At 36.6% G+C, this 14393-nt stretch overlaps 3 protein-coding genes across 4 annotated transcripts; 1 reads left to right on the forward strand and 2 right to left on the reverse strand.

Annotated features, from left to right (window-relative positions):
• Nucleotides 1-16: 16 nt before the first annotated feature.
• LOC134748915 (syntaxin-18) lies at nt 17-2606 on the forward strand. Its single transcript, XM_063683787.1, has 3 exons — nt 17-721; nt 1280-1447; nt 2398-2606. The coding sequence occupies exons 1-3, from the start codon at nt 110-112 to the stop codon at nt 2584-2586; spliced, it is 969 nt and encodes a 322-aa protein (XP_063539857.1). The 5' UTR covers nt 17-109; the 3' UTR covers nt 2587-2606.
• Nucleotides 2607-3263: 657 nt separating this feature from the next.
• LOC134748995 (conserved oligomeric Golgi complex subunit 5) lies at nt 3264-6132 on the reverse strand. The gene has a single exon (XM_063683879.1). It carries the CDS (start codon nt 6041-6043, stop codon nt 3800-3802), a length of 2244 nt encoding a protein of 747 aa, XP_063539949.1. The 5' UTR covers nt 6044-6132; the 3' UTR covers nt 3264-3799.
• Nucleotides 6133-7498: 1366 nt separating this feature from the next.
• Nucleotides 7499-14333, reverse strand: LOC134748997 (GTPase HRas). Of its 2 annotated transcripts, none has more exons than XM_063683882.1 (2): nt 13682-14333; nt 7499-11975 (listed from the first exon to the last, which is right to left on the reverse strand). In XM_063683882.1, exons 1-2 carry the CDS (start codon nt 14075-14077, stop codon nt 11802-11804), a joined length of 570 nt encoding a protein of 189 aa, XP_063539952.1. In that variant the 5' UTR covers nt 14078-14333; the 3' UTR covers nt 7499-11801. The 2 variants fall into 2 exon arrangements, with proteins under 2 accessions (XP_063539952.1, XP_063539951.1); XM_063683881.1 differs by having other exon boundaries at nt 7499-11971; nt 13678-14322.
• Between the last annotated feature and the right edge of the window lie 60 nt (nt 14334-14393).

The following is a 14393-nucleotide window of genomic DNA, read 5'->3' on the forward strand; positions in this document are numbered from 1 at the left end:
CTGTAGCTGTCAAATTCAAATGTCAATAATGTCACCAAATATTCGTATCGACGTGTGATTTTTGTGGAATGTTATTATTCTACTTATTGTATTAAAACTTAGCCTCAACATGGATATAACTCCACTTTTCAAAGCCTGTGTAAAAACTTTAAAAGCTCGTAACAAAGCTTTTGGCATCCAAAGCCCCGTGAGTGAAGACAAACAGCGTATACTGCGGCCTAAATCGAAACATGGTTTCATGCAAACGGCGAAAGATATTTGTTCACAAATCACTAGATTACGAGACTTTTTGTTTGAACATAGAGAAAGGTATTTAAGTTTTTTCAATAATATGACTGGGGACGAGATGACAGAGGCGGAGAGAGATCAAATAGACACGGGAGCTCAGAGAATTATCAACACCTGTTCCCACTTGTTAAAAGAGTTTAGGAATGATAACCGAAAGCTAGCGGTGTCGGGACAGACTAGGGAGTTTATGGACGTGGTCATCGACATCATAGATTCGTACTTGAAGGCTGTATGTAAAATCCACAGTGAGCTTAAAGCTCTTAGGGTAAAAAGGGCAATTGATATGAGAAAGCTTTCAAGGCTAGAACAGCCTCAAGTAAAGTCTAGTAATCCTAGCTTATTTAAAACAGAAAAGCTTGTTAAAGAGGATGCAGAAATAGAGCCTGAAGAGACAGATAGTTTGAAAAGGCCAGTGGATTTGACTGATAGTGAGGTATGTATTTTATGTTTTTGTAGATGAAAATCAAATCAATCCAATTCTTAAGTCAACTTCTTTTCAAAATTGTGCTTATACTAATGAAATAATTCCCCCTTTTTTCTTTTGGCAAAACATGGCTTTGAGGGACATATGTGACTCTTCTAGTTTTTGAATGGAATATCATAATATAGTATTAAGATTTTTCCTAGGATAGCTTTTTTTTTTTTTAAAAGCTATTAAGACCAGGGATCGGATACCGGTATTTTTTGTATGGGAACGAAGACAGTATTTTTTCATTCTTTGTTAATAATTTAAATTCTAATTGGGCAATCTAATAATAAGTTGTTACCTAAAAACAACTGAGTCCTACATCTCAAGTATAAAATAATTAGAAAAAAATATGGTTATTTCCAAGTTGGCAAAAAACCAGTTCCGATTCTTGATTAAGACCAACAAAATCATTAACAGCGTCTCTTTGTCTTTGCTATTATTACCAACACCGATAATAACTTTGCTACTTTGACTCATACTTGCCGACTGCTATAATGGAGTGATTCAAACATTGCTCCACAGGTGGCTATAATGCAAGATGAAGGCCAGCTAGACCCAGAGGAGCTGCAGCTGCTGGAGGAGGAGAACGTTCAGCTCCTCAATGAGCTAAATAGCATGACGGAGGAGGTGCGGCAGATTGAAAGCAAGGTGCTTCACATTGCGGAGCTGCAAGAAATCTTCACTGAGAAGGTATTTTACAAGATTTCAATTACTTTCCTCTGAGAGTGTCTGTTTCTGTATAATCTAACTAATCTTACAAGGTTCACTTAAGAGTCCCCGCGTCCCCGGCAAGCTCAGTTCTTCATACAAACACAGTTGCACTGAGCAAAACAACTAGCTAGATTGCTCTGAAACTTTGTACTTACAGGATAAGGTATATCTATGTCTGTAATTAGTTTATGTAGCTTCAGATACCATAGTTAAAAAAATACAGCAAATTTAAGTTTTTCACACAAAACTTGTTTTTGCTCAATTTAAAGTAAATGAACATACCTATATAACGAACGAAAAAGTCGTCGTTCGGCTCGGCTCGCACCGGCCGACACGTCGGCGGCCTTTTCGCTCATATTTCGCAGACATAAAGGTTTTTCCTATCGACTTTGGCGTTTTCTCGTCGGTAATAATCCTCATAGACACTTCTTTAGCAACAGAGTGGTCAACGCTTGAAACAAACTCCCAGGGGATGTAGTAGCGGCCCAAAGTGTCAATGAGTTTAAGAATAAATTAGATAAGCACAAAGAAAATTCTACTCAACACTGAGAACTCGGTTTATGACTCTGGATACAGGCATTATCAGTTGTTTAAACTGCCTGCCTCCATTACAAATAATAATAAAATAATAATAATATATCTGGGGAGACCCTAATGCTTTATAATTCTTACATATTAGCAGATCACAAAACTGTTTAAATTCTGTATAGATCGAGTAAAATGGCTGCGAAATACAGACAGGTGGAAGGACACGACGAAACTAAAAAGTTCCGTTTTTGCTATTTTATCATCTTCTTTTCATTCTGTTACTGGGGTTGTAGGGCTCAAATCATAATCTTACTGACCTCGGTCCTGGGTAGCTTGTGTAAGAAAAACATACGTAATGGTCTAATGGTATATACTAAATACAGCTATAATTATTCTTCCAGGTATTACAACAAGAACAAGACATAGATCGCATCTCCAACACCGTTGTCGGCGCCACAGAGAACGTAAAAGACGCGAACGCCCAAATAAGGGCGGCCATCCAGCGCAACGCGGGGCTGCGAGTGTACATACTGTTCTTTTTACTTGTACTGTCGTTTACTTTGCTGTTTCTGGACTGGTACAATGATTAAATAAGCTGCGGCTGTTTGTATTTCTGTGTTTTAACTTTAAAAAAAGTTTTAATTTATGTCCCATCCGGGCCACTTAAAGCGCGTCACAGACGGAGCGAGATTATATATCGGCAGATACCGGATGCGGCATCTTACTTGACAGAGCCCACACACGAAGCTGTTATATATATCTTATCGCAAGGCATCTTAAGATACCTTAAGATGTTATAGCTCGGTATATTACGATATATTTCGTCTCTCTCACAATGTAGGTGCTAAACAGAGCGATAAATATTTTGGTATCGTTGGGTCGTTGGCCTGTGTGGTGCTTAGCGATCATTAGCGATACTAAATATCTGTCGGTACCTGCCGATATATTATCGCTCAGTCTGTGACGGGCTGAACACGTACTAAGATAACAAATTGCGGTATTTCCGGACCGATACCAGAACCACCTTGAAGGTCCAACGGATTATATCTCTATAAATAATATATTACAAGTCCAATAATCGATTAAGGGTTTTTACTCTAAATTACCATTATCAGGTCAAGTAGGTCGGTAGGTGGTCAAGTTCACGCCAGGGATGGTCCTTTATCTATTATTGAACTAGGTCCCGCGCGCATGCACGAAGATGAAACCAAGAAAATGGCTATGGGAGACGGGACCGGGAGGGTTTAGGAATCGAATGGAAAGTCGCTTTAATTAATGCAATAATATTTAACATATCAGTATTATTAATTAATTGCCTATTGCACATTCATATATGTACAGTCAAAAAGATAGTGACGGCCAAAGTGACCAAATATATTGTAACACATCTTTGTTACTATAGAAATAAGGAATGTGTACCAATATAATTGGCCACTTCAGACGTCACTACGAGTATCTATTTAATGTTGTCTGTCATACTGATAAAATATTAGTATAGTATGTATTTGTAACATGACTTTCAGAAATTGTCTTCGGTTAACACGCGAGTTACTCATGAAATAAAACTATATAGTCGGATTATATCGCGTATATCGTAAAGGGTTCAATGTATTATAAATTCAATATACGCGATATAATCAAATTTTTTAGTTTATTTCATGACTTTCAGAAATTTTATAATAAATGGTGATAGGTGGCATTCTCACACCTATTATTAACATTCAGGTTTGTAATGCCATCTCATGAACTCTCCTATTATTTACTTTAAAATTAGTATTCGTAAAACTAATCTCAGCTTGCTGCTCATTTCTCTTGTTTCTTAGCAGCTTCCCGTCCGTCTTCCAGCAACTGCAGCAGGATCGGATATACCTCATCATAAGTTGCGATCTGGTTCTGCCGCACATGGTTCTGGTATCGCTGCAACGCGCCAGCAACAAAGTCTAACCTCTCCTTCTCTTTCCGGTGTGAATCCAGCCATTGCATGAGTTTCTGAATGTTCCAGCCCGCACAGGCATGCGGAGCTAATAACTGAGGACCAGCAAATGAAAAGAGATACATCATAACTAAGGAATATGGTAGTGATGCTCCTTCCGTTTGACTCTTCGCTATATCTTGAGGAGTTTTCTCAAGCAGCAAGCTTAGTGCTTTCAGCTGTCTGCAGTTATCTAACTCTGATATATCTACTAGAGGTGATAAGGCGGTCTCTAAATGCTTGCAGTCTATTTGCAGCTTCAATCTTCCAAACTTGCTTAAAGACTTCACATTGCAGACATGCTGGATAAATCTTTCAACTGTCATCTTTGCGATGGTAACGCAGCAAGTGTTCAGTGCTGCTTTCTCATGGAACATTGATAAATATATGTCTTTGCATCTAGATACAAACTGCTGCAGCTCTTTCATATATGGTGAGCACGATAAAGATTTGCCAGTAGGGTCATCGGAGCGCATCAGGTCCGGCTCATCATGCATTGTCATTAGGATTATGAAAAGAGAATTCTTAATTGATTCTGTAAATAATTGTAAAACTGGCATGCTTGTGATGTCTTTAAGACTATTTTGTACGATCTGAGCACTCTCTTGAGGCAGCATCGAGTTCATGTTGACTAATACCCGTTTTATTTGTGATGAGAAGTAATATAAAGCATTACAGAGTTCTGCATTTTTCTGCTGAGCACTGGTTGGTGGTTCAACAATCTGTGCTACATCAATGTCAAGATTTATTTGCTGCTCTGCCTCAACATTCATTTGTTTGATGCACTTTGCCACACTGTTAGCTAAGCTTATACTTAGCTGTTTATCTCCAAGAGAAATGCTTAGAGCTTCAGCAATGGTCCTGACTGCACCGTCAAGCTGATCCATGTTTGGCACAGGGTTCAAGTGCCACATGCTTCTAACTGGCTCCAATAGCTTCCCAAGAGACTTGGACAAGAATGAGTTCTCCCATTTTACCAATGAGGACCGGTTAATCTCCAAGTCTTTGCATTTAAGTTTAGATAGCAAATCATTAAAGCACTTTAATAGTTTTGGGAAGTCAATCTCTACAGACTGGTTGACATTAAGTGGACTCTTTTCCAGTTCGCTGCTGAACACAGTACACAAATCAGACCAAAAGGTCTTGGCAATGTTCCTGAAGTTACCAATCGCATGTAGTTCATTCACAACATTCTGAAGCATAATTACTTTTGTGCAGCCGTTATAGATATCTACTTTGAACAGCTTTTCAATATTGTCCCAAAGTTTAATTTTGAAATCTTGTGCATTCATTATATTTGCTTTCCCCGGGGCAACCCGGCCTGAACTTGACTTTTTCACTTCAATAGAAACCATTTGTACATTTAAACCAGCTCTAATCTCCTTCTTAAGGTCACTAAGGATATTATCAACAGTATTTCTGATCTGCTCATTTGTACATTGTAAATTATGAAATACTTTAAAACATTGCAATAATTTCTCCTTTTCTCCATTTAATAAACTTGACTGTAAAAGAGCAGTAGAATTGTTTAACAACTCCCTTTTCCTGTGCTCCACTTCTTTTAGTACTTCCTCGAGGATCACAATGCCTTCAAAATCGTAGTCGCCGATTAGCTCGTTCAGCTCAAATAAGATTATAGCTTCTTTAGGTGGGTTATCTTTAATACTGGCCAGTTTGTTCCATAAAAACAGAATTTTTGCTGTGTGTCTGAGTAAATTACATGTTGTTTGGACTCGCTCAAGCATGAGCGTTTGCTCTTCAAGCGCTCGGTGCGGTGTGTGGACCCTATCTTTCAGTTTTTCGGCGCTACGTAACAACCCCTGGACTTGCGATTGCACCGATGCCAAAGTCGTCTCTAAATCGGATATATGGCTCGCCTGCGTTAGCAGATCATTGTGTTTAGCTAGCACTTGCTTTTCTAGGCTTTTTCCGAGTTTTTCTATGCCCTGTGTGAGCCTTGCGACTTGATCGGAGACTGATATGTTTTCGCCAACCAGCGGCTTTACAGTGTCGACAAGGAACTTACTGTAGAACTCATCGTTTTCTATTTCCACACAAACGTCTTTAGCATCCATTATTTATTAAATGAATGTAGAAATTGTAGAATTATTAACATGGAATTAAGGCACAATCATGGCACAATCCATGAAATGAAATTTTGTTTTGACAGTTTTCTGACAACATGACAACTTCACCCCTGCAGATGCAGAATAATAACCGAAAGTATCTGAACGTGTTTGAAGTAAATATTTTAGTTCTACTTCTGAGCTAATCAACTTCACATAGTAGGTACTATTATTCTCAAAACATCATCATCATCAACAATCGTAATAATTTTCATCAATTTTGTATGTTATGTAAGGGTGAGCCTGAAAATAATGTCTTGAAAATAGTCTACTTCAAATAAAATGTCAGGTATGTGAACGCACCAGTTTTATGGATACCTAGAGCCGCTCCAGACTACGCGATGCGAACGCGAGTGTGGAGTCGATTTCGCTTATTAGCCTCCACACTCGCGTTCGCGGCTTCGCGCACGAGTGTGGAGGAGCTTGAGAGGATGTATCCTCCTAGGCTCGGGATATTTTGTTTAGCTAATATTAATTATGAACGTTTGCATAGACGAAGCTTGTTTATTAATAAGGGGATAATAAATTTTATTCCTTCAATAAGATTATGGTGATTCTTATTAATGTCACCAAAGATACCACTATCAGATCACTATCTTGATTGTCAGAAAGATAGATATAACTCCGTAGTAGATGGATACGTGAATTTACAGTGGTTACAAAATTTACTATGACAGTACCGCTCTATCTTATTATATCCTCTTTGCTCATACTATGGACATTTATTTTAAATCACTTCGAGTGAGATTAGAATTCGTGACCATTCGAAACGACGGACTTCTCTTTAACTTAATTACACATCGAAGAACTAGCTTTTGCCCGCGACTTCGTCGAATGATGATGATGTCTTTTCCCGTGCCTCAAACTATCTACATACCAAATTTCATCTAAGTCACAAACTACTAAGAAGATACTACGTATATCTAGGTACTTAAATCGATTCTGTGGTTTAAGCGTAAAGAGGTAACAGACAGATAGGGTTACATTCGCATTTATAATATTAAGTGTGTGACCGAAGTTTCGGTTTCGGTAGGCTTCCGCATAAAAATCATGTTTCGGCCGAAGGTTCGGTTTCGGCCGTACCGAAACTGTAGTGTCTGGCCGAAGTTTAATATCGCTATAAAAATCATACTTCAATCAAAGGTTTGGTTTTGGCCGAAACTAGAGCAATATCCGATTTTGCTCGAACACTAACTACACTTGGTCAAGTCAAATTGGCAGTAAATAAGAACAAAAAAAACTATACTCAACCTTTTCTTTTGGGTGCTAGTACTAGTGTAAGACAAAGATAGTATGATTATCTCTGTCTATGTTTGAAATGAGACAGTCCTTTGACAAACTATAATAATCCACATTTTCACGACTATGACAAATGATGAAATAACTAAAAACACATAATAATAGTTGATTTGATTTTATTTATTTCAAATTAGCACACAGTGTTGTGCTTTATTGTTACAGAGTTAATTATAAATACTATTTCCAACATAATTGTGCACTAGCATCGAAATTCATTTGATACAATGTCATAATGCTTTGATTAATTTATTTACAAGACCTATCACTGTACATAGTAGCTAAGAGGCCAGTTGAATTTTTTTTAGATTTATCTAAACATTGGATGTGCAACCCTAGCGACTGCATCTTTTTGTCATATATTTTTTTAAATTGCCAGTTCTCATCGATACGATAGATATAGCTGGTCAAGCAAATCTTGTCAGTAGAAAAAGGCGCGAAATTCATATTTTCTATGGGACCACAACCCTTCGCGCCTACATTTTTTAAATTTGCCGCCTTTTTCTACTGACAAGATTTGCTTGACCAGCTTTAATTACTACTCCCTCTGAATAGGTGAACTCCTAAAATATCAGGCGTCCGAGGGCGTTAAAATGTACCTTATGTTTGTGTTTTCTATCAATTGTATCTAGGGCTAGGGTTGCCAATTCAACGAAACACGAGATATTTGAACTTATAGTGGAAAGCAATGCAATCAAGCAAGAAATAGCGTCACCTAAACAATCTCGGCGTCTTTTTATTGAAAAAACACTTTTGGAAAATAAGTTACAGCTAATATGTAACAATTATCATTATTATTAACAATTATTATGTATGGATCATTTACATTATTGGTTTCTTAACCTCGTAAGGACCAATGTGCATTACAATGTACACTCTGTTTCAATCTAATTTGAACCTTACACTAACTGAATTAAGTAGCATTTCTTTTGTTTCATTGTTTTCTAAAACAAACGAAAGTCATCCTAATCATCTATACAACAAAGTTCAAATTAAAAATAGGAAATTTTGTATGGTGGGCCTTACGAGGATAATTATTTTGAAGCGTTTTCAATAAAAAGACCCTTTTTCTAATGCTAATAAACCGAATTATAGTAAATCTGTCTTAATAACACGAAATAAGGATCACTTTGCACGTCTATTAGTTCAATTGTTTGTGACACTAAATACGCAAATTGATAAAAAAGGGAAAATTATTAATGGCAGCATAATATTCGTAAATAAATCCATATTTTACGCTAAAAACTAATGGTAACGCCGATGAAAAATAAATACTTCATGTCATCAAAAAAGTCATTAAAACGTCCAACGTTATTTATTTCCATCGGCATCGGCGTAGAAAAAAAAACAGTGATTTCCAAAAACTATAAAATAGTTTTTTGAAACTTCTGTTGAACTTAAAACTATAAAACACTATTTTTGTATGTGAAAGTTCGTTTAAAATTCATTGTATTTAAGTTATTATAAAATTGCGTCTATGAAAATTATGGTAATACAGTTTGGCCAGCCAACGACACAATTTATTCTGGAAAACATAATGTTTATTTATATTTATCTTACTCTTGCGGTTGGCTGGCCAAACTATACCTCCTGCAAGCATAGAATATTAATTAGACTTTAATAGCTATATATACTGTTATAATAATAATCCATGGATAAAATCCTCACAACTCAGTATTTTTGCATAGGACCAGTTAGTTTTTTTAGATTTCAAAATTTCATAAACATTTACATTATAAAAGATATTCTATTCTAGAAGACTTATCGGACATGTTTAATACAAACTATTCTAAAGGTACGTTTAACTGCAGAAAATAGAAAGCATTTCTTACAGAAAACTTGTCTATCGAAAATTAACTTGACGAATGGAATTTAAGGATAAAACGTTCGGTTCTACAGATAGAAAGTAGCTATCATAGAAAACATTCAACAATGATATAGATGGCTAAAGTTTGCCGCCATTTTATAAAAACGGCCATTTTGAATTCGGCGCTTTATATAAATTCAAATCATTCCCTCTGTTGACCCAAATTTTATGGTCATTTTCTTGACATGTTTGTTATTTCTTCTCACCCACCCATACTAAAGGTGCCGTGTTTTCACTTAGTGTTCTGAACACTTCAGTTGTAAAAGTACTAAGGACTTCGCTCAGCGCTGTTCAAAACACTAAGTGAAAACACGGCTTTAGAGTGTTGGTTTAATAAGGTTTTTCATCAATCCAAGGGTGGGGAGGACTTCGCACTTCATTTACAACAATGTATGCAAACATTTAAGTATATTTATATTTATCTACATAATTGTATATGTAAATTCAGTAGAGATACGTAGAGCTAGGTAATCCTAATAAATTACCAAATACCCTTTAAAAATAAAGGGATTATTTTTATAGTTTGTAGATCACTACTAGAGGCATCGCAACTTTAAACTGTTTTTCAATGTAATTAAGGTGTATATTACTTTAACAGAATAAATATTAAATATATTAAACCGGGTCACTCATGGTACGTTACGTAAACGTGAGTGACCCGGTTTATTATATTTAATATGTCAGTGCCTCACGGAAGTCTTGTTATTAAAACAGAATAAATGTTAATCTATGAATGTAATACAAAATTGTATTTTAAACCTCATAACAAAAACTATGAAGTTAGTTTTCGTATGATAGAATTTAGTGTAAATTAAACAATACTAGAATATTTTTTCCAACATAAGTTCTATCTGATATTATTTCATCCCATTGGTCAAATTAAACATTAAAATTAGTAGAACTTTACTAATGAAATAAACTTTTATAAACTGTATAGATTAGAAAAAATGTATAAAATTCGTAACAACGATACACTGATCACACACTAAGTGGGTAAGCAAGTATGAAAGCGCCAAGCGCCTAATGTGTAAAAATATGTACACAAACGGAATCATAACCCTTTGACCGCCAAAGATGTCAACTGACGTGCACTGCTACAGCCCAATATCAACCTTCGTGCATTGTGACATGGTTCATAATAACGCGCCGCACACGATAGCGTTCAAAGGGTTAACCTTTTTTAATAAATTCAACATTATCTTTATGATAATGTGTGGCATTGAAACAAGCAATTCAACTTGCAAAAATGATCAATAACGGCTTAGCCTTTTATTAGATAGACACTATCTAAGATATAATTCAAGTTTAGAGTAAAATAGTCTTGAGTGTTGCAAGCTTAACTCTAAATGGGCGTCTTGAGGCACTATGGAAAATATACAGACATAGACAGTTTTTGCCAAAATGGTCTAAGAGAGTATCCCAAAACGCCCTAAAACATCGCGCCTTTCGGCTTGGTTGAAAAAATTATGGCAAAAGGCTTCGGCGCTGCTGCCTGTGCGTTCATATACTTTTTATAGTAAAATGGCGTTTAATAATAGTCAAAGATCAGTAATGCTTGTATCAACAATCATTACACTTGGTTGTTACTTCACGTTCTTTCTTAAGAAAAAAAAAAATTGCATTTTAGTCTAAAATTAGTTAATTTTATACATTTTTGTCTTTCATTGAACACCGATTTACACATAAAAAGCTAGTTCTGTAAGCCTTGTCTTTAAGCGATACCACAACACAGATTCTCGAATGTCTGGCAAAGAGGAAGAGACAGTAATACACCTAATGTGTTAATGTCACTCCCTCGCCAGAGAGAGAATGAAAAGTTTGGAGCAGGCTATATTTATCAAAGGAATTCAAAGCGCTGCCTTTGAGCTTGAGCACAAGGTACATCTTGAGGGGGCTTATACAAAAGATCCCGGATAGGTCGGAGTGTGTCCAGGCAAGGGCCCCCAAACAATAAGATAAGCATTGTGCTTTAAGTTAAGATCAATAAATTTGATTGTAATTTTTGATAAAGCCCAGGTAAAGGTTAAAATATACGAATGGACAGGCTTAAAGAACTACCATACCGAAGCCGGCGTCCCATAGCGCTAAGAGCATATGGGACAATTTACTATCAAAGTACTTAACATACAGTCCATGGGCAAGGCGAACCAACGATGATTTTGATTTCCGTGATAAAAACTATACACATGTACATATTAGTTTTTATCACGGGAAAGGACCCAAAGGACATCCTTTCCCGGGACTTAAACGATTTCCATACCAACTTCGTTTTAGAGTATAGAGACAGACAGACAATAACTATCGTATTTATTATATTAGCAGGTATTTGAACTATGCATACGGCGTTATTCATAAACGTCTGTCAACTCTAACAAGTCGTTGATAATCGTCTGTCAACTCTAACAAGTCGTTGACAATCGTCTGTCCCTCGTCATTTTGACATTTCTGTTGGCTGGAAAGAGACACAATTTAACAAAGGTTCGCTAAGTTTTATGAATAATGGATAAGATCCACCGATGGACAGTTAAGAGTTATAGTACAAAGTTATATCAGTTCGCACTTGATGGTGCGCCGGCCGCCGATCTTGCCCCGGCTCTTCTTGCCTCGCGCCTCCTTGTCCTTGCGGATCTCTCGGACGAGCGTGTAGAAAGCGTCGTCGACGCCCATTCGCGTCTTGGCTGATGTCTCGACGAAGGGGACGCCGTAACTTCGCGCTACCTGGAATGTGTGAGGGGTAAGTCAGGGGTATCAAAGACAACGCTGAAATAGAGGAAAAGTGGAAAAACTCGCTGTCTTATTTATATTTATTAAATAATTGAGATGAATAGCCTTGACACAAAATTGAAGAAACTGGTCCATCTATCACCAAAGTTGGTCAAAGTCCCTTGGAATAATACCACTTCCCTGTTTACCGCCCACGCGATGTGTCACTAGTTTATTTATAAAATGCAATCATTACTAATGTTGTTTCAGGGAAATATTATTTCGCAAAGTGAAAATATTTCTTTGGAAAAAGTTTAGAAGAGCCCCTGGCGTGATCTAACTCCCGATGCAAAAACAGGAGTGTTATAAGTTTGACCGCCATGTGTGACGGGTGTCTGTGTGTGGGTGTGGTCTGACCGTAGCTCTTAAACAGGTGAATCGATTTGGATGCAGTTTTTTATTTATTTAAAAGCAGGTTTTCTAGCGATGTTTTATCAAAATTGATTTAGCCGTTTTTATAAGTTTTTTAAATATCTAAGTTTGACATGAAAATGTTGGGGTTTATTTTAACTTAATTTAAATACTGCTATTATTTTACACCCAACTGTTTATCTGATGTGTGGCTTGTATTATTTATAGTTAATTTACTGAAGCATAGTTTAATGAAAATAAATATTGCATTACTGGCTAGAAAAATAGTATTGTTGTTAAAAACGAGCATTGTTGTTAATACCTATTTGTGATTTGTATATGTTAGTTATCATTCTAGTGTTTGTCATCCTTGTCAATAATTGACTGTATCTCCCATCCGAAGATGGGAATGACTCATTTATAGCTATGAAATAAGGTATAAATGAAATATAAAATAAATAAATATTTTAAGTAAATATTTGGGGACAGCCCTACACAGATTGACCTAGTCCCAAACTAAGCAAAGCTTATACTATGGGTACCATGCGACGATATACATATGTATATAGATAAATATATACTTATATGTATACATAGAAAATACCCATGACTCAGGAACAAATATCTGTGAGGAATACACAAATAAATGCCCTTACCGGGATTAGAACCTGAGACCATTCGCTTCATAGGCAGGGTCTCTACCTACTAGACCAGACCGGTCTGCAAATACATTTTGTAAAGTTTGTAGAAAGAAATAAAAAAAGAAAAAGCATTTATTAGCACAACATAACATAAAACTAAAAATAATTACACAGAATGAAGTTGCGCTAAAATGTCCTAGGCTGTCTTATTTTTCAAGTGATTTTTAATAAAAAGACATGTCAAGATCGCTTACCTTCTTTCTAATGCAAAAAAAGAACTATATGTTGTGGTGTTAAATAAATGCATTTTATTTATTTCTTTCTTTCTTTATATGTTAGATATTTATAGTTTCAATAAGAATAAATAAAAAAGGTTTGCAAATAGATAATGATGCTTGAATTAATACATTTAGTTTGAGGGGAAGTCACATTTGTTATTATGATTCAGAAATTGCTTCATTCCATATCAATATTAATTACAGTCCTGTTTAATTATTCACTAACATTGGTACATTTTAGCACCCATTTAACCAGGGCATGATCATTGTCCTCTCCAATTTATTTGACAACTATCAACTGTTACTAGTTTAGTTCCTCAACAAGTCTTTGTTTACATTTTACAAAAATAACAGATTTTGTTTGAAAAAAAAAAAAAAAAACAAAACACACCTCTCTAGCTTGCGTCATGTCTACCGCCCAAGCCTGCAGGTCACACTTGTTCCCGACCAGAACCATGGGCACCTCCTCAGCGTCCTTGACTCTCTTTATCTGCTCACGATAAGAGCCGATATCCTCGAAACTCTTTGCACTATTCACTGCAAACACTAGCAGGAAACCCTCTCCTGTACGCATATACTGATCCCGCATCGCGGAGTACTCCTCCTGCCCTGCCGTATCCAAGATATCCAACAAACACGTTTCACCATCTATCACCACTTGTTTTCTATACGAATCCTCTATCGTAGGATCGTACTCGTCCACGAAATGATTCTGTATTAGCTGTATAGTCAATGCGGATTTGCCGACGCCACCAGCGCCGACAACCACCAATTTGTACTCGGTCATCTTGAAACGGTGTAGGAAGTGTATTTTTCACTTTTTCACTACTGTCACTTGAAGGAGAATACGACGCGAAACGTCGGTCGGCTGCCACACCTCTGGTATTACTCACATCGGCATGGCTGCTCGACCTATGATCAGTTAATGCACGCCCAGTACCACAAGCGCGAAGACGACTAATTAATGTATTATTATTAGAGTCGAATGCAATAAAATGACAAGACAAATGACAATGAGGCGGTTCACTCACCCCTCTGAGAACTTTTCCGTCTCTCAAACATATTCGTGTTGACCCCAATATCGGCCAATCGGAGCTTTGTTT

This window comes from Cydia strobilella, chromosome 17 (assembly GCF_947568885.1).
Source record: "Cydia strobilella chromosome 17, ilCydStro3.1, whole genome shotgun sequence".
In the NCBI taxonomy this organism is placed as follows: domain Eukaryota; kingdom Metazoa; phylum Arthropoda; class Insecta; order Lepidoptera; family Tortricidae; genus Cydia; species Cydia strobilella.